At 35.0% G+C, this 20,684-nt stretch overlaps 2 protein-coding genes and 1 long non-coding RNA gene across 6 annotated transcripts in view; 2 read left to right on the top strand and 1 right to left on the bottom strand.

Moving 5' to 3' along the window:
* Window positions 1-5,880, top strand: part of itga5 (integrin, alpha 5 (fibronectin receptor, alpha polypeptide)) — a 44,125-nt gene extending 38,245 nt beyond the window's left edge. The window contains exons 26-31 of one of the 2 annotated variants that reach the window (XR_014538118.1): window positions 490-582; window positions 1,507-1,620; window positions 2,206-2,307; window positions 2,402-2,524; window positions 3,594-4,959; window positions 5,007-5,880. Coding sequence is in view for 1 of the 2 variants with exons in the window: in XM_083570494.1 (XP_083426620.1) it covers window positions 490-582; window positions 1,507-1,620; window positions 2,206-2,307; window positions 2,402-2,524; window positions 3,594-3,674 (513 nt within the window). In the remaining variant the exon portion in view is untranslated. Of the gene's footprint in view, window positions 1-489; window positions 583-1,506; window positions 1,621-2,205; window positions 2,308-2,401; window positions 2,525-3,593 lie in introns of both variants that reach the window. The other variant, XM_083570494.1, reaches the window with a different exon arrangement.
* Window positions 5,881-5,949: 69 nt separating this feature from the next.
* rapgef3 (Rap guanine nucleotide exchange factor (GEF) 3) overlaps window positions 5,950-20,684 on the bottom strand; it is a 56,256-nt gene continuing 41,521 nt past the window's right edge. For all 3 annotated transcript variants that reach the window (XM_083570503.1, XM_083570504.1, XM_083570505.1), the window contains 12 exons: window positions 11,836-11,914; window positions 11,466-11,603; window positions 11,218-11,315; window positions 9,585-9,710; window positions 8,973-9,154; window positions 8,365-8,455; window positions 7,970-8,020; window positions 7,798-7,885; window positions 7,315-7,379; window positions 7,153-7,207; window positions 6,602-6,673; window positions 5,950-6,493 (listed from right to left, as the gene is read on the bottom strand). In XM_083570503.1, coding sequence (XP_083426629.1) covers window positions 6,375-6,493; window positions 6,602-6,673; window positions 7,153-7,207; window positions 7,315-7,379; window positions 7,798-7,885; window positions 7,970-8,020; window positions 8,365-8,455; window positions 8,973-9,154; window positions 9,585-9,710; window positions 11,218-11,315; window positions 11,466-11,603; window positions 11,836-11,914 — 1,164 coding nt within the window. In that variant the 3' untranslated portion in view covers window positions 5,950-6,374. The remainder of the gene's footprint in view (window positions 6,494-6,601; window positions 6,674-7,152; window positions 7,208-7,314; window positions 7,380-7,797; window positions 7,886-7,969; window positions 8,021-8,364; window positions 8,456-8,972; window positions 9,155-9,584; window positions 9,711-11,217; window positions 11,316-11,465; window positions 11,604-11,835; window positions 11,915-20,684) is intronic.
* Window positions 10,101-11,418, top strand: LOC310742054. Its single transcript, XR_014538134.1, has 2 exons — window positions 10,101-10,925; window positions 11,113-11,418. It is a non-coding gene; the product is annotated as an uncharacterized lncRNA (long non-coding RNA).

Below are 20,684 nucleotides of genomic sequence, written 5' to 3' on the forward strand. Positions count from 1 at the left end.
CATGTATCACTTCTATACACATGATAACACACCCATCTGCTCAATCTCTCTGCCATAAACTTTTAGAATGTGTTGTTTCTCACTGGCTCTGTTCATTTTGATTGGATACAGTTGTTGACTCCACAGTCATCACGTCCCTGGAAAACCATCTGGAAATAAGCCTTCTTTCCTGTAATGGAATTAATCTGTGTTGTATTTCTTATCTCGCTGTGCTTGTGTATTTGGTTGTGAGGAGTGCATCATCTGATATTTTCCCAGTGGACAAAAGTACAGCAGTTTGAATAAGTTTTGTAATGCTGAAATTCTGACTGGTGTACATGTTAGTCGGTGGGTGGTTCAGATTCAACAGTGAGCTCAGCATTTGGATTACGCAAATGGGCGTCAAATTTCCACTCAATCTCCCTCTCGCTTCTCTCTCTCTCTCTCTCTCTCTCTCTCTCTCTCGCGCTCGCGCTCTCTCTCTCTCTCTCTCTCTCTCTCATACTTCAGCTTCAGCAGTCCACAGAACAGCCACCTTTATTAACCCACCAACTTGAGAAGCGTGAAACACACAGGGGAGAGCTGGCTGAGCTGACAAACCTGGTGAGAGCACAGAAATCTTCCCTGATAAAAAAATATAAGAAATTGGAGGAGGAAATAAATGCAGTTAAGAAGAATTAAAGAAAACCATTTGCCCTGTTCATATTCTGGAAAACAGTTCTGTCTGAACTCATAAGACAAGTCCATTAACCATTAAGTCATGTAATGAAGTGAGTCAAAGTTGGCGGGGTAAAAATTGTCTTTGGTTGAGTGGCTGGCTTGAAAGTGTGTGTGTGTGTGTGTGTGTGTGTGTGTGTGTGTGTGTGTGTGTGTGTGTGTGTGTGTGTGTGTGTGTGTGTGTGTGTGTGTGTGTGTGTGTGTGTGTGTGTGTGTGTGTGTGTGTGTGTGTGTGTGTGTGTACACTAGCATTTTATTAAAATCACTATACTATAATACTGGTTAGGGTCTCCGGTGGCTGAGACCACTGGCTCCACACAGCCATTCAAATGCAAAAGAACAAATTTCTTCCTCTAAGCCAAATTTACATTATTGGATTCTAATAAACTGAGTGAAAAAACAGGGAAATGGATTTCTCAGATTCTTAATTTGCCAGCTGCAGTCAGCATTTTATAGTCTTGTGACTTGAAATAAAAAAAAAAAGTTAAACATTAAAACTTTTGTCATGCCTCTTGGCCTGTGATTCTTTGTCATGCTAGCTTTTTTCAGCTGAATCATTCTTCACATATTTGCTCTTAATAAGTTTTAATGTATTTTATTTTTTTCACATAACCAAGTTATGATTTTAATGTAAGGAGCACCAATTTTGCTTGTATTACATGGTTATTTGACAGAAAATAAAGTGTAATAACTGTAAAATGCAAACTATACAAAATAAAATAAAAAATTTCTGTTTATTTTGAATCTAATATATAATATAATAATGAATAATATATTTCTGTCTGTTCCTTTGTGTGTTCTGTGCATCAGTCCTGTTCCAGTGTTGAGTGCTGGACCCTGCAGTGTAATGTGGGTGTATTGGAGAAAGGTACCAGTGCCATACTCAGAGTGCGTTCACGGGTCTGGGGTGAGACTTTCATTTTGGTAAGTTTCAGTAAGAACATGCAAATGTGCTCATGTTATTGTAATACAAAGCCATTTAGCTGTCACTTATATTTGGCTCTGTAACCTCAAATGTAAGATTTTACAAAAGCAGCTGACTGCTCAACATCAGTCTCAGTATTTCTTTGACTAAATGTCAGGGTTAATCATGATGTTTCATGTTCTGTGGGATGTAGTCATTTGGGAAGTATGAAGGGAAAAAACTTATCACTAGCCAAACACAGTAGCATTACAACTTGAACGCCTGTTCATGTGTTCTTTGAGAAGGTCAGCTGGTAACTCTAAATAGGAGCTCTGTTGAAAAAGGCATTACATGCTCTGCATAGCTTAAGTCAACACACAGAGTTACTGTTGAGCACATTGAAAATTCATTATCTGCAAATTCTAAGTTCTCATATGATTGGAATGTTGCAGGATTCTTTGAGAACAATTAAAATGAGTGAATACTGCCACCTGCTGTCTGTTATAACAATTGCAAAGTTTTATTTTATAGTATTTCCATTTTATGCAATAGTCTATGCAATATTTTATGAATATATTTAATACTGTTTTTACATTTGCTTGCAGAAAAAGTATAAGAATTTTATTCTGGAGTGTGTTGCCAGTTATGTGGTGGAAAAGATGCCCTATTCTATATTGCCAAAGGAAGTTCCAAGTGGCTCTAGAGTGGTAAATAAAAATGCAATTATCATACTTTTATGCATTTACTATATTTATTATTTAAGAATATATATATATTTATATGAGTGATGTGTTCCTTCAGGTGACCACATCCGTGGTATGGAATAAACCAGACAGTCAGTATGGTGTGCCTTTGTGGATCATCATTCTGGCAATACTGGCTGGTCTTTTGTTGCTGGCTCTGCTTATCTATGTTCTGTATAAAGTAAGTATGGCATTCAAAGTAAAAAAGTTTTATGTATTTTGGTCATAATGATTGTGTATTATGGATGGAAATCTGGTCATTTAATGTTTTATATATTAGATGACAAAAATATTTTTGTCTTGCATAAGCATACTAAGAAAAGTCTCTTAAAAGCTCACTGACTGAACCAAATTGGCAAAATAAAACAATGATATACATTGAAGACATTTTGGTTTGATTTCAAAAGATGAACAGGAGATCAGAAAATATAGATAAGAATTTCAACTTTCATTTACAACTCGATTCGTTACATTTAGAACATGGCACCTCTTGTTTGAACTCGCCAACTTTTCAAGTGGTAAAAATATTGAAAACAATTAACAGGTATTTGTTGTTGCTCAGGTGTGCCCTAGAAAGACTTAATATTTAAACAATAAAAGGCTCTGCATGTCTATTCATGGTTTGTGCCCTGTTTTAGTCTTTTATTGAAACTTAATAGAATGTACCAAAAATATGAAAAGGACAAAGCATCACAAAGAAAGGAACTGTCTATTATCCAAAACATACAAACTAATTTATCAGGCATGTTGAAGGTAATGTCAAGTACTAAACAGCAGAATGAATTCAGACATCTACAGAAACATTCCGTCTGCCATTTTATAGAGGAAAAAGAGAAAGTGGAAGTTTTAGACTGGTCAAGTCAGTCACCAGTTAACCCAAATGAACATACATTTCCCCTCCTAAAGAGGGGAACAACCAGAGAAACTTGGTATAAACTTATAAAAGCATTACACATGATGGCAAGAGTTTGGCAATTTCGGAGAGTCAAATCAAGGGATATGCAACCGAATAAGTTATTGGCTTTAATTTACTTGAAAGCTATCTAACTATTAAGCCACTGCCACCAAATATACCTTGTTTAAGCTGTTAAACACATCTACTTGTAAATATGAGCTGAAATTAGGTTCTGTCATTTCATATTCATCTTTTGATCACAAACCATGCCATGTGGGCCATATAATAAATAATGCTACTAAAATGTATAGCGGTATTGTGTGTTTTATTTTACTATTATTATTATTTTTTTTAGCTTGGTTTCTTTAAGAGAACTCCCTATGGCACTGCCATGGAAAAAGCACAGCTGAAACCCCAGGCAGCATCTGAAGCTTAAAGCAGACCTGGGACTGTTCAGTAAGGATGAGAGACCACTGGATATCCATTGCACTGCAATGCACTGGACAGAAAGACCCAAATGACTTAAAGCCAAATGAATGTTTTATTTTTTTTTTTTATGTTCTTTTTGTTGCCTTGTTTTGCTGTGGGTTTGGATTGCATTCATCAGTATTAGCCTCACACTCACTTGCAATTTTTAAAGCCTGGTTTTATGGACTGAAATCTCATTGTGAAAGACAACTTTTTCTTTCCCTGCACTCGTCTATGCAGTTTTCACTGTTTTTCTTTTTTTTTTTTTTTTTTCTTTTAACATATTTTGGTGCTAGAAATGGTGTGCTCACATTTTTCTCACTACATTTTGAAAATATCAACAGAAACGTCAAGATCCTCTGTCTTAAAATTTCAGTTTTAGAACTATACTACTACTTTTACACACAACCAGGGATTGTACACATTTTCGTTTTTTCAGAGAAATAAGGAAAGACTAGCACAGTCTTTGTCACTAAAATCTTTTACTTTCTGCTGTGTTGCTTTATTGTTCAGTTTGAAAACAATCATCTGTCTGTCATCTTAGAAGGTAGGTTTGAAGAATACTAATGGGTTTCAGAGGAAAGGTTTTTTTTTTTTTTCCCTCTTTCATCCAAATCTTCAAACTTGGCTTGGTATCTGTCTCAGGTGAACAAGAACAGCAGTGCTTAGATCAGGTGTGTCACAATCAGATCCGTTAAGGATTATATTCCAAATGAAACTGTTCCCTCCTGCTGACCTAATTAACAAGAGTGTTGCCTTATAAAGTCATCTGGGACATGACTGGATGTACATCAAGCCTGTGAAACCTCATAAAATGCCTTGAAGCAGAGCTGTGCTTTGCCACTATATAGGACAGATTTGTGCCCAATGGCACACATAGCAGGAAGTAGCAGTCAGTCAGTGTAGGGCTCACTGTGTCCAGAGAGTCCTTTCTATCTGTGCAAAGTACAGAAAACTCACTGAATACCGTTGGAATGGGGTTGTCTCAAAGTGTGTAATAGTCAGTGCAGCTGTCAAATGATTACTATTAACATTGATTAATCTATAGATGTTAAGGAATATGGTGAGTAAGCAAAAGACAATTCCAGCCCAAGGCAGCAGTCTCAGCCAGGGACAGAATGTGGAAGACACACCTTTTTTGTTTGTTGTAACTACGTGGATGTGTGTATTCATGTGTCTGGCTTTATTAATATAAGAGGGAGGGGTTTTCCTAGTTGCCCAGTCTTTCGTTCTATTTCTATTTAGGCCATTCTGCGATTTTATTAGCATATTAATGCTAATGCAGAGCCAGTTGGCAAAGTGGTCACTTATGGACAGAGATGCTGCAGTTGACTGCATTAGACACTTATTATACGCAAGAAGGAAAGAGAATGGGCACAGGGAAGTTTTAGGAAAGGATCTGTATGTAAAGTGCAATACTGTTTTCTCCTTTTCATCTTGTGTTTTTTTTTTTTTTTTGCCATTTGTTACTACACCAGTGTTTTCATACAGACAGCATCCTGTTGAGTTGAAGTAATTATGCAGGAGAGTTAATGACAAATATTTTTTCAATAATTAAATATATGAAAACATCCCCTTTTTTTTTGTTTTTTAAATTCACAAAATAGTTTTTAGTTTGAAATGTCAAGGCTTTGTGTGATAATAACCTCAACCACTTACTATTAGCATCACAAAATCATCATTTAACAGTTAGTGCTATTGAGTAGAGAAAAATGGAAAATGCTGTGATCATTTATATTACCATGACTGCAAAAAATAAGGGTTTTTAAATACACATTTTACATGTTTAGAAATGTAACAAGCCTTGTTGCAAATTGCTACTCAAAAAATAGGGTCATTTGCTTGTTCTCAATATTTTTGCTGTTTCAGAAATTTATTTATACCGAAATGTAGATTTTGTTTCTTTTATACTTTTTCTTATTTAATTTTTGATTTCTGCAGAAGGAAGCACTGGTAATATTTTGTCCCATCCCAACCTTTTGTCCTACCCACATCATTTCTTTTAGTTTTATTAAGTTGTAAATATGATTCGGCAAGGAGATTTTTAAACTAAACTCTTATCTGACATAAAATTACGTCACCCCATATTGGGGATAATTGGAGGGATGTTAAAGTAATTAATTATTTGTATGGTATTTTACAATTTGCATTTCAAATAAATCTTTCCATTTTTATGTTTGAGTGTCTCTTGTGGTCATAAATGTGTTGAAATTTGTGTTAGTAATGTCCAGTAACCATTGAAATAAACAGCATTTTAATAATTTATTTAGCAAAAATATAATGTAGACATTTTATTTGAAATGTATCTGAAATAGGCTAGTAATTGACAACTCTTGTACAATCTATTGGTCTCCAATTTCTTCTTTCAATGAACTTAACTTTTATACAGTTTCTATATAATATCCCATTGTTAAAACATCTTATAGGTACAAAAGTTTACAAGTGCAGTCACACACATTATACAAAGGAGTACAGCTGTTTAAAGAGGGTACTACATGTAAGGCTTTATAGGGACTTTCTGTAAGAATGCATTTATAAAGAGTCATCTTCAACCATCAATCCCAGTTCAGGTCATCATGGATTCCTCTACATTCTAAAACTGGCTGCGATTTCCTCCTTTAATTTGGAGCTGGATATTTAAAAAAGAACAGCATGTGTTTGTCAACATTTAGTGCTCTATGGCTCTGGAAAGCTGTGTCAGTTTCTTTTGATTATCAATGACTATAAGGTTCTGGATGTAGTGGCTAATGCTGGTGATGCTACGTAAATTCAGCGACTGCTCGGAATCTGTGTGTAGAAAAGATAAAAAGAATAAATTAAACATAAAGCATTGATTTATGCTAATAGTCTCTCTAGTGTAGCCTCACAAAAAACTTTAGCGGTATATTGGCTTACATGTAGATACTCGTATAGCAGGAGACTCCAGGAACATTCTCTCTGTGAATCCCTTTTGGGGGGATGAAGGCACTGTACAAACATGACAAAAGTAAAAATGTTTTTATACAATGTATAAATCTACATGATTTCTGTGCTCTGCCGTAATGCTGAGGATGCAGCTGGGGGTGGTGTCACATCAACGCCCTGGGGATCCTTGAAATGACAGTCTGCTACACTGACTCAGGACTACAGTTTACTTCTGATCACCATCACTGCACACCTCAACATCGTTTATCTGTAATAAATGGACATTTGGTGGCACCCAGAGGAGGATGGGTTCCCTCTTGAGTCTGGTTCCTCTCAAGGTTTCTTCCTTATGCCATCTCAGGGAGTTTTTCCTTGCCACAGTCGCCACCGGCTCGCTCATCAGGGACAAACTTACACTTATAAAGAACATCTAATTTATTCTTTCTTACCACATAATCTGTGTAAAGCTGCTTTGAGACAATGTTCATTGTTAAAAGCGCTATACAAATAAAAATGAATTAAATTGAATTGATTAATCTTACCATAAGGCTGGCTTCTACAATCCCGAACTATCTTCAATGTCTTGGCAATCATTCGCTGTGGATTTAAGGAAAAATAAATATAAATGTTAGGAAATAATACATGAAAAGAAAATTTAATTACTTGAAAATCTTGAGAAATCTCAGGAAGTTATGTGTGCTCACCATTTTCTCAAAGTTAACCAGATTTTCTGTGAAATTCCTGTTGCCCTCATGGATGAACGTCATGTCTAGAACAAGATGGGTACATTTGGATCACTAGTGTAATTTAGAGACATTGTTATCAGTTGCTGAGGAAACCTTAATCTTTCCTTTTTTTTTTTTTTTTTTTAATTCAAGTATTTGCTTTTCAGCATTATTTTTTTTTAATCTTAAAAATTAACACTTAATCATTAAATCATCTTGTACCTGGATCTGAGTTTATTGTTCCATCTGGCCCCTACAGAAACCTAATAAAGGCTCCTTTTTTAAAAAAAATCTTTTGAGTCACTTAAGCTTTAAAAGAGGATTTTAATGTATTCACAGATACACTTGGTAAATCAAAAAACCTTTATCTGGTCAGTATTTGGCCATAGAATCGTTGCTATTATCCTTGATGTAAATACTCTTAAATTAGCAATTAAATTGGTTGTTTCAGGCAGCCAGTACCTTTTAATAGCAGAGGCATAAAGGGAATGTATGGTGGGTTGAGTTTGGCCACAGCTAGTCTATATGCTCGGTGATTGTGGGATGGATCCTGCAAAAAAGGAACAGCAGTCAGAAAAAGCCACTGTCCGACTTATTGTGATTTCTTCATACAGCACCCGAGTGCTACACTTACCAGTAACCTCTCGTAAGCACAGTAGAACCTTCTGGTTTTGCTTGGCAATCTCTGTTAAAAATAAAAAATTAGACTGTACTTTATCAGAGATTATGGTTTATATGAATACCACAGAAATATGTTTTAGATACAGGGCTGAAACACACCACTTCCATTTATGTTAAATTAATATCATCTTACAGTCTTTGTATTATTGAAAATTTCCTAAATAATAAGGCTTTGTTTAAACACGCATTCATAATTAGCCTTACACTATTCCTGAGTGTAAACCATACACAACTTGTACATCAGCTTATATAGTAATGATAGCATTAGAATAAACTAGAATAAAGTTGCTGTTATTGAAGTGAATGAAATTATAAAATGCTGTGGTAGACTCAGTTACACACACTCACCTCCCATGTTTTATAAAGCCTCTGCACTGCACTGTTACTCAGGCCAAACATCACTGCAAAGAAAGAGTTCAGGTTTTTTTGCTCCTTCAACCTAGAGAAAAGTCACAAATGATTATTAACCTCTCAATTTCTCTGCTTCGAATTCAAATAATATAATATGTATTATTATATTATATTGATTTACAAAAAATTATTATGAATGCATTTATTGATTTCCGTGAAACTAACATTAAAGTTAGGAGAGTGAAAATGATCAGCAAGATAGATTTTGGGACATGGGTAATGTGAGTCCAACTTGTAAGTTGAAACAAAATTTTATAGTAGCTGAGTTTAGATTTGTATTACACACATGCATCACATCAAAAGTAATATGTAAATAACCTAAGAAGTATAACCTACTTCATATTTGGAGGCTGGTTTAAGGATTTACACCAGGATTTATTAAAGGTCTTAAGTGTTTTAGGAACAAGCTGATTTCCCATGATGTCAGATAGAAAAAGTTTTATATGCAAAATACACATTTTAGTATTTAACTGATGGATATTTTCAGATTATTTTAATAGAATGTAAAACACAAAATGCAAAAGTTATTTTACAGTAACACTCACACAATTGCTATTTTAATGAACTTCTTGAGCAGCATTGATCTTTTCATTAGGTCCTCACACAAGCAGAGTTCAGTCACCACCCAAAACTGCACTTTGTTGAAATGTCGCACAAATCGCTCCAGATTAGCTGTGGTGGCACTTGGGAATTTGTTCTTCCCAAATACATAGTACACAAGCTCTGCCTGTAGCACAACAGTGACAAGAAAATATATTTTATATATATATATATATATATATAAAATTGATAATATGCAGAATGAAAGACAGAATTTATTTTTGAATGAAACAAAGTTTGAAGAGCAACTAACGAAAAAAAATAGATTGCAAACCTATAAACTAAAACATTTGCACCCATCACATAAAGCTGTTTTTTTTTTCCATAAATTAATACAATTATACTCCAAGCACAGCAATGTAAACCAGACAAATAAGTTTAAAGACAGACACAAGCCAAACAGAATTTTTTTTCTTTATTATTTCACACACAGGCTTTTTGCTATGGCTTCTTCGTTCATCTTTCTCAATTTGCCTGCAGTACAAAAGGATTTATGAGAGTTCATGATTCAGGTGACATTGCAAGGTGACATGAAACAAATGCTGTGAAGATTTTACCTCATGCATGGCCATGAATAGTTCCCAGTCATAGTTGGTGATGTGGCTAGCAATGTCCTTAGAGCACATCTGCTCAAGGAAATCAAAAGTGCTCTGTTCTGGACCAAGCTGCTCTTTCAGTGGGGTCTGTCAAAACACAAATATAAAAGAGCTTTTCTTAAAATGCCACTTTAGTGCAAAAGCTACTAGAACATTAATCTCCAGTGGCATGCCTCTGTGCAGTATCTAGCAACACAAATAGACAAACTTATCAACACAGTACAATGTCTATGCAAATTTAGGGCTGTCAAAATTAATGTGTTAATAGTGCGTTAATGCAAATTCATTTTTACAGCACTAATTTTATTAACGCTCGAATTATGCAGTGCGCATTTCAGTTTGACCCTTTTTAAAGAAGTGAAATTTAGCGCAGCACACATTTATTCACGATGGCCTTTCTTTACTCAGATATATATAAAAAAACTCCAATGAAAAATTATTTAATCACTAAATTATTATTTAATCATCTGTTTTATTGATGCGGCAAGTTTTAAATCAAGCACCAAAATCCACCAAACATCTGGCAATTAAAACCGCCCGCGTGGAAAGATAGCAAAAGTTCAATTTTGTGTCCTGATGATTTATATAATAAAAACACCATAATTACTATAATACGCTGTGGCGACCCCTAATGGGAGCAGCGGAAAGAAGAAGAAGAAAATTACTATAATACATAACATTTACAGGAATATTTTGTCTTCATGCTCTTTGTTTAGTCTGGCTTCACTAATAATAAACATACATTTGCATAAAGCATCAATATTTGTCCATGCCCATGTTTATTAGAGTATTACAAATTTGAAAAGTATTAATTTGAGGTCCATTCAGAACAGATAAAAATCTGGTTAATTTGCAATTAATCATGAATAAATATTTTAATTGATTGACAGCCCTATGCAAAATATTTAAAATATAAAAACTTCTAATGAATTTCTACAAGTAATGTATTTACCAGACCACCTTCTGTGAGTAATGCTTATTTGCTTCAAGCCCACATAAAGTAAAACAATGTATGTGTATATATTCTGATATGTAGGTATAACAGCTGCAAACATGTAGACATATGTGTTGATTTATTCTGTGGGCTTATTTAGACATGTATTTATTGATATGCTGTTCAGTTAACTCAGGTGTTTATTATATGGATTTATATTTTTTAAATTAAGAAATAAATCAGCCAATATGTGTTAGGTATTGATGACAGATTAATGCTGAATAATAATAATTGTAATAGAATAATAATAGATTTGTAATTAGAATAACAATAATAATAATAATAATATTTTTTTATGTAATTATGTAGTGACATAATTACATAAAAAAATATTATTATTATTATTACTATTATTATTACTATTATTATTATTGTTATTCTAATTACAAATCTATTATTATTATTATTATTATTATTCTATTACAATTATTATTATTCAGTATCACTTCTGCTACAGATATTTTTTGTAATGCTTCACATTAAGGTTCTCTTAAGTGTAAGAGAACCTTAATGTGAAGCATTACAAAAAATATCTGTAGCAGAAGTCACCTTGGCTGGAGTCAATAAATGTTCTTGCATACATAGCAGAGAGGCACTTACCAGCTGCTCCACTTGAGATGCAGTGCACAAGAAAAGCCTCTCGTTCAACCCCAGAGACGTGAAAACAGCTGTAGCATCCAGCTTGAGTTGAACTCTCTCTAAGAAACATATAGCCAAAAGTTCATCTCAAGGGGAAAACCCTTAACCTCATCACTATATATTACTTATCAAATTTCTGTCCTTGTGTAGGTGGAGATATATATATATATATAAATCATTGTGCTCTAGTAAAATATTTCATCTCATACCTCCTGAAGAGTTCATTTTGACCACCACATGGTCTTCACCTGGGTTCACCATAGCATCCATAATGTCCTGCACTGAGCAGTTCACAGGCAGCATCAAGGTCACAGCATTTTGCTTGGGTGTGAAAATTTCATACAAGACTGCAAACATGTTAAATAGATAAATTACTGAGTTGTTCTGATAACAATACAATTGAAATCATTTACTAGATTATACTATTACTATTTTTGTGTTCTGACAAATAAGATCTTCAAAATGTAATACACAGGTAAAATAAAATGAATAATAATAATAATAATAATAGAAAAAAATAATCAAATAAAGCATGAGAAATCGTGCAGTAACTATTAAAAAAAGGCAAAGATGTTTGACCTTTGTCTTGAGCTCTGATTGGATGGCACTTCCCAAAAGGCTCCTCGTAAGTTGCAAACCAATCAAATTTTTGATTCAACTAAAAAAAATAAATACAAAATGTTAGCCACTTGTAACAATTTCATTATTTATTGAGAATGTTCAGATTTCTATCCCTAAAGACATTTGACGTTATAAAAATTAGAACTCAGATCATGGTTTGAAAATTACTTTGCCAAATTTCATCAGAATAATGTGCCTACACAAATACTTTTCCTGACAATAAAACAGTAAAATAATGAATTAAACTTGTCAGTCAGTTCATTTAATATAATACAACATAGTGTTTGTTAATGGTTCCCTATTCCTTTACAACTGTTATAAAAGCAATAATTGTGCAATTGACCATTAATTCTCTGTAGACAGTGACAAAATAAATGCAAGGGAAGCAAATGCAACACAGACTCCAGAAATACCAAAAAGAAATACCAAAAAAAGAAAATTGTTCAATTCACTGCAGAAATCCAGCAGTGAGAGAAACGAGAAGCGGAGAATAAACACAAGCAACTTTTCATGCACACTGGAGAGAAATTTTTGACAAAATCAAATACAGTTAATGCATTCATGAAATGTACATAACGCTTCTGACTTGCAAATCTTAAAATCATGTTTAGCATCAGATGTTTATTACACGTAGTGCAACAGAGATGAGCAGAAGATTCTCAAATGCATTAAACAGTAGCTAAAAATAAAGCTGGTGAAAACTGATCTTAGGTTTCCTTAATCATTCAGCTAAAACCACATCAGCTTCTGAAACTCAGCATTAAAATAACCTTTTCTCAAACACAACGGAATCGGAGTGCACTATTGAATGTAGAATTTACACTGATTTCTGTACAGCTCAGAACCTTCTCAATTAAACTCAAGACTTTTTGCCTTAGCTAATTGATTAAACCCTGATGTATCTCAGATACAGTATCACACCCCTTACATTTCAGCAACCATTTCAGTATAATCCTCTCAAGGGACAATACTACAATACTATAGAAATAAAACTTGGATATATTTTTAAGTATGTGTGTGTATATATATATACACACACAAACATACATACATACATACATACATACATACATACATTATTGTCAAAATAGCTGCCAACAAAAGTGAGTACACCCTAAGTGAAAATGTCCTACCTGTGTCCAAACTGAATCATTGTTATCTAGCACTGCCTTAATCCTCCTGGGCATGGAATTCACCAGAGCTGCACAGGTTGTTGCTGGGATCCTCTTTGTCACAGAGCTGCTGGATGGTAAACACATGGCGCTGCTCCACCTTCCCCTTAAGAATGCCCACAGGTGCTCAATAGGGTTCATGCATGTCCAGTCAAAACTCCTAAACCTCACTATACCCCCTGCCATGTGTCAATGGATCACCAGCTTCCTGACAGGCAGGAAACAACAGGTGAGACTGGGAGGTGTTACCTCCGGTAACTGTCAGCACTGGTGCTCCTCAGGGATGTGTCCTTTCCCCACTGCTATTCTCCTTTTATACGAATGACTGCATATCAAGTGACCCAACTGTCCAACTCCTGAAATTTGCAGATGACACCACGCTCATCGGACTCACCCAAGATGGTGACGAGTCTGCATATGAGCAGGTGGTGAAGCAGTTGGTGCTATGGTGCAGTCAGAACAACCTTGAGCTAAACACACTCAAAACTGTGGAGATGATAGTGGACTTGAAGGAAACACCCTTCAACACTACTCCCCCTCACAATATCCAACATCCCTGTGTCATCTGTGGAGAACTACAAGTTTCTGGGCACTACCATTTCCTAAGACCTGAAATGGGAATGCAACTTAAACTCGATTCTGAAAAAGGCCAGCGGAGGATGTACTTTCTACGCCAGTTAAGGAAGTACAGTCTGCCACAGGAGCTGTTAATGCAGTTCTACACTGCAGTCATTGAATCTGTCCTGTGCTCATCAGTCACCATCTGGTTTGGAGCAGCAAAATACAGGACAGAAACAGACTGCAGAAAACCGTTAAAACAGCAGAAAAAATCATTGGTGCTCCTTTGCCCACTCTCCAGGACCTGTACCAAACAAGAACCAGAAACCGGGCAGAAAAAATCAATAATGACCCTTCACACCCTGGACACAACATCTTCCAGCTCCTCCCTTCTGGCAGGTGCTACAGAACTTTGTTCACCAAAACTGCCCGACACAGGAACAGTTTCTTTCCCCAAGCAATCAGCCTCACTAACAACTTACCATAATTATATTCCCTGCTCATATCTATTTAAGTACCACACAGAACTGTCAGTCATCACATTATCTGTATATGTTGCACACACTATGGCTGCTATATACTGTACAAAGTTTTATAGTAAACTCTCTATCATACCTGACACACAATACTGTCATTTGCACTACCATGCACTCTCACACTTTATGTACATTACTGATCTGTATCCCTATTTAATAACCACACTGTCTTGTTTTGTTTTGTATAGTCTGTTTTAGTCTTGTCTTGTCTGTTATGTCATGTATAGGTTTTATTTATGTCTGTACTTTAGAGAGTCACTAACAGCTGGAACCAAATTCCTTGTGTGTCAACACACTTGGCCAATAAACCTGATTCTGATTCTGATTCAAGTCTGGAGACATACTTGGCCACTTCATCACTTTCACCATTTTTGCTTCTTTCTCAGCAAGGCAGTTGTCATCTTGGCAGTGTGGTGCAGTTCGGCTGATCTTCAGAATGTCACAGTACATGTTGGAATCCAGATTTCCCTCAATAAACCGCAGCTCCCCAGTACCAACATCACTCATGCAGCCCCAGAACACCACCATGCTTGACTGTAGGCAAGCCACAATTTTCTTGGTACTCCTCACCAGGGCATCACCACACATGCTGGACACCATCTGAGCCAAACAAGTTTATCTATAAGACCATAGGACATGGTCATTCATGCTCTTGGACAGGTTGTCTTCAGCAAACTGTTAGTGGGCTTTCTTGTTAGCCAGCTTTAGGAGAGGCTTTCTTCTGGGACGACGGCCATGCAAACCGACTTGTAGTGTGCAGTTCTGCAGCCTCTAAAGCAACGTTTGCAGCACTCATGTGTCTGTTTTTTTAAGCCAGCTTCTGCACCTGATGCACAGCACAAGGACTCAGCTTTTTTGATCGACCCTTGTGAGGCCCCTGTTACGAGTGGAACCCATCTTGGAAAACCTCTGTATGACCTGGCCGCTGTACTGTATCTCAGTTTTAGGGTGTTACTGATCTTCTTATAGCCTACACTGTAAAAATACATTTTATGGTAAAAACTGCTAGCTGTGGTTGCCAGAAATCTCCCGTAAAAAATATGGATAAACTGGTATTGACATTGTAAAAAATTGTCCTGTAAATAAATGGTAAAATAAAGTCAGAAACTGACTGCACTTAAATTTGTTTATAAACTAGTATTTATAAGATTTTAATAACGGGAGCACATGGCCGCAGGAAGTGGGGGTGCTGGGGGGTGCTGCAGCACCCCCTATTGGCGAGAGAAATATTTTTTTTAAATGTAGGCCTATTAAAAATATTTAGCACAATTTGTAAATTCCTTATGAATATTTTAGGAAATGATAAAAATATTCCATTAGTTTTTCTATATAGAAAGCTTAAATTGTCTACTTTTAAACAAAACAATTCAAAACGAAAATAAACCGACTAGCATATGCTTATTATGTATTCCGTATTAAGTGTGCATTTCTCTCTATAGGCGTCATTGCGAAATGAAAAGTGAGCCTCGTCAACTTCATCTTTGCAGCCCGACACTGACACACAAAAAAAAAAACACTTTATTAATAAACAATTCAAATGTCTCCTTGCTATATTTGACAGATTCATAATCATTACTTTTGCCGGTTCTTTGTGACAGCTGTTATGTGTGTTATTGGCAGCGTCACCCTCTGGTTACAGCACCAGAACATGGAAATTTTATTTTTGAGAATGATCACACAACAGACATTAGAACATTAGATATTCTATAATTAAATCAACTAATCGAATATTTAAAAATAGTGTCTCATCCCTGCATGGAATCTCTTTTTTCTTTTCCCATATCTTCACTCGCATCTCACCCATTTCCAAAGTGGATTAAACGTTTCTTCCTTTGTTCACTTTTAGGTCAATTATTTTCGTATTCTTTACTGTGGTAAAGTAGAAAAAACGCTGTACAGATAGCCTACATTTATACTTGTACGTCAAATTCTTTTTAATAGCCTACAGTTTGTGCTTGTTATTAATTAGACATATGATAATTGGTAAGGCGCGTCAAGTTCATTTGTAAAGCACGTTTCACACGCGCGGGTGATTTTAGTTTGGCTTTCTCTGGCAGCGCGCAAACATAGCCTAAATGCCTTGCCCTTGTGGAAGATACAATTAGATCTTCATACCTTTTACAACAACATAAAAGATATCAGAAAAAGAGATCGGTGGTCTCTTTCCTGCTCGTGTTTCACATCCCTCTCAAAGCTCAGAGCGGGAGGCTATAACGCGTCTTTGTGTGAAAATATAAAACTGTTTTTTTTTTTTTTTTTTTTTTTTTAAATGGATTCAACTTTATTATATTATTTAAGTTACCAGTATTTACTGATATTTATTTCAATGATTTACAGGCTTTAGTGTGTTGTTTCTTTGTATTTTTTTTACATTTATTTCAAAACAACCCCCCAACCACCGCAACACCGCCGGTATTTGGTCTATTACCACCGCGGTGGTAAAAAAAACTGCCATCGTCACAGCCCTATGTATTTATTTTTAAAATGTATTCTAAATAGGCCCATAGGCTCATAGGTTTTTTGTCCGAAAAAATAAATAAAAAAAATTCACAGCACCCCCTGTTCAAAATGACTTCCAGCGGCCCTGCGGGAGCATGTTAGTACTTAGAATGTATTTTATTTAAGTTGATGACAAAAAACTTACAGAATTATGCAAAATCATTAAAAGTATAAATTCGAGTCAAATCTCTTGTAGATAATAGCAACACACATTCATACGCAATTGAAATTAGTGAAGAGATTCCCACTGCATCACTCCCACACAGTTACTGCCTTTATATAAAGCAACATACAGCATAATATTAAGATTTCTCTGTCCCTGACTTAAAAACAGGCTCTACTCTCCTACACAGTGGTAACCCACAAAACGCACAACAGTAATTTTACTGTTAGATTTTACAGTATTTTGCTGATTTCTTCTTGATTTTATAGTAAACTACTGGCAGCAGGTTGCTAGTAATTGACAGTTTTTTTAAAATCAGATTTCAGACTCTATGTGCTGCCATGTAAATTTAATCTACCCAGGGCCTGCAAAGTCAATACAGTTGGCTCTTTGACCATAGAGAATATTACAGCAACGGGTCTGTTTCTTTAACCAATCCGATTCAATATGCGCCTCACAGGGCAGCTAGCTGGCGCAGAATAGCGTCAACATTTTTATATCAAGTAAATATCAAGTCAAGTCAAGTCGAGTATGTTGTATTTTATTTACATTTTAATGTTTTTGTCATGTTATTAGACAAATATTGATGCTGAACTACTCCAGATGATGTGGGTGGCACAGTTAAGGTTGTAATGTAGAGGTTTGGAGTTGTCTTGACTGGGTTTTTTGCTTTAATAAACGGTATTCCCCCTCCATATGTGAAATGCCTCTCTCTCTGTAATGCCACGTGTTGTTATATTGAGCTTTTGTATAGTATTGATGGTTTTTATAATTGTGCCGTGATAGTGGTGGTATTAAGAAGTGAATTAAGTCGGGTAAGTCCCCACTGAAGGCCCAGGTACCAAATGCATGGGCCGCCACTGGTGGACACACATATTGAAGCAGTGATGAAGTTAATGAGATAATTAATTGAGTAATTAAATGAGTATTTAACGTTGATTAACACCTGTGAACAAGCACAGCCAAAGCCAAAGATTATATAAACTGAAAATAAAACACATTAAATCTCTCAAGATTTCAGCAGAAGATGATTAAAAAAACGCCAAAACAGCATTACCAGCTTTACTTATTAAAAGCTCTAATTGAGATTTCCGGTGTTTAGGTGTAATTTCATTTGAAGTCACCATAATGTAGATCAGTGTTTGCTTTAGTGTTGCTCTTGAACCTTCTAAAAAGTAGTTTTTGAAAAAAATAAACAAAACAAAACAGATCAATCTGATCACCATAAAACAGTCTAGTAAAAAGAAATGAATCAAATAATATCAAAATAAAGCCAAATTAAGAAAAAAGTGGATAATTTATTCATGCTGCATTGCATGTTGGGAGGTTTGTTCTATTCTGGCATCCAGCATGCATTGTGACATGAAAGTTTGTTAATCACCATTCTTGAGTTACATGTGCTGATTTTTAATGTCTGTTTCTATGGTACTATAGCATTTAAGGTTTACTGCATAAAATGTTTATTTTTTTTATCTTAATGGTTTGTCAAGTTATCTTCAAATCGTATTACTTACAAACAGAATTAGAAATGAATTAGAAACCACCCTTAAAAAAATAAAGTTCACTAGGTGATGTTTATATCACCTCCAATTAGTAACCAAAACTACCAAATGACAACTTCTCTTGACTTTTCCAGTTAAGGGCCACAAGTCCAACTAAAGCAACCACTGATCTCCAAAATGGTGAGGTCAAACTAAATTTTATTTTCAATAAAATATAAACCCCTGGTAATTGGTTAAACTGGTACTTTGCATTGTAACAAATTGTCCTGTATATTAATGGTAAATTACAGTCAGCTCAAGTTAAATAATTTTGTTTGCAGAGACTAACTGCACTTAAATTGGCCAATGGCAATTTTTTTATAAACTAATATTTGTAATATTTAAACAATATGAGCATATTAGTACTCAACATGTATTTTATTTAAATCCATAACAAAAAACTTACAGAATTATGCAAAATCAGTAAAAGTTCCAACTCGAGTCAAATCTCTTGTAGATAATAGCAACACACATTTATATGCAACTGGAATTAGTAGAGATTCTCACTGCATCACTCCTACACAGTTACTGCAGTTACTGCCTTTATATAAAGCAACAAACAGCATAACATTAAGATTTCTCTGTCTGTCCTTAACTTAAAAACACGCTCGACTCTCCTACACAGTGGTAACCCACAAAACACACAACAGGAATTGTACTGTTAGGTTTTACAATATTTTTCTTGATTTTATAGTAAACTACTGGCAGCAGGGTTGCCAGTAATCAACTGTTTTTCTTTTTTTACAGTTTGAATTACAGTGCAAATTGAACTTAAAATATATCACTGTTAAAATACATTTAACAGTGTGTTTTTGAGCAAAACCTTCAGTTTTAAAAGAGCACTTACGTGCATCCACACAACACAGTGTTGAAGTAACACTGAAGCAGTGATGAAGTTTAATGAAATATTAAAGTGAGTAATTAAATGAGACTTGAACTTTGAACTTGAATACCAGCCAGAGAAAAACATGAGTCCAACTAAAGCAACCACTGATCTCAAAAATGGTGAGGTCAAAAACGTTTTCAATAAAAGGTAAACCCCTGTTAAGTCTCAAAGAATGTTTTGTAGAAATTTGACAGAAATAAAGTCAAACTATAATAAGTGAAGCTGGTAATGATGTTTTTGGATTTGTTAAATAATCCTGTTTTAATTCAGTTGATTTCATCTAAGGCTGTAACTGTATGTAGTTTTGTTTCTTGTTCTTTCCTTCTGCTTGTTAACAGCAGTGTTCATCAGTGTCAGAATTCACTCATTTGTTTTCATTCACTCTGTCAAGTGGACTATACTAGTAAACTAATGTAGGGAATAGTTTTACAAAGCAATAATGCAAAAAGTATTGAGTTAACTTGTATTTACATCAACAGTATTTAAATGGTAAATAAACAGTAATTTTATGTTTTATAGTTTACAGAATTTTACCGTTGCTATTTTACATTCTTTCTCTGTTAAAACTATGAAAAATGTTTACAGTGTAGGCCATCTTTGTGGAGAGCAACAATTCATATTTCAAATCCTCAGACAGTCTTTGGCAATAGATGCCATGTTAAACATCCAGTGGTCAGTATGAGAGAATTGCATGCAAAACACCAAATTTTAAATGCTTTAATACAAGATAAACAAATTTGTATGGTCCTATCAAGCAGACAAAAACATTAACATGATGAATAGGACATCTGGTTTTGCATGGTTAAGTGACATACAGCTGTTAGGGTGTTCTCAATTTTGTTGCCAGCTATTTTGACAATAATGGCTGTATGTTGAGTTATTTTTAGAGGAGAGTACATTTATACTGCTATACAAGCTGCACACTGATTACTCTAAAATATATCCAAGTTTCATTTCTATAGTATTGTCCCTTAAGAATATAGGTCCATCTCAATAAATTCGTATGTCGTGGAAAAGTAATTTTTTTCAGTAATTTAACTCAAAATTGTAAAACTTGTGTATTAAATAAATTAAATGCACACAGGCTAAAGTAGCAATTTAAGTCTTAGGTTCTTTTAATTGGGATGATTTTGGCTCACATTTAACCCAACAATTTGAAATCTCAAAAATATTTGAATACTTCATAAGACCAATAAAAAAAACATTTTTTAGCGAATTGTTGGCCTTCAGTAAAGAATGTTTCTGTATATGTTCTCAATACCTAGGTGCTCCTTTTGCTTTAATTACTGCCTCAATTTGGCGTGGCATGAAGGTGATCAGTCTGTGGCACTGCTGAGGTGGTATGAAAGCCCAGGTTTCTTTAATAGTGGCCTTTCAGTGCATCTGCATTTTTGGGTCTCTTGTTTCTTATTTTCCTCTAGTCTGGTCAGGTCGGGTGAGTTTGCTGGCCGG

The sequence above is a fragment of the Silurus aristotelis genome (assembly GCF_946808225.1).
Source record: "Silurus aristotelis genome assembly, chromosome: 19".
NCBI lineage: Eukaryota > Metazoa > Chordata > Actinopteri > Siluriformes > Siluridae > Silurus > Silurus aristotelis.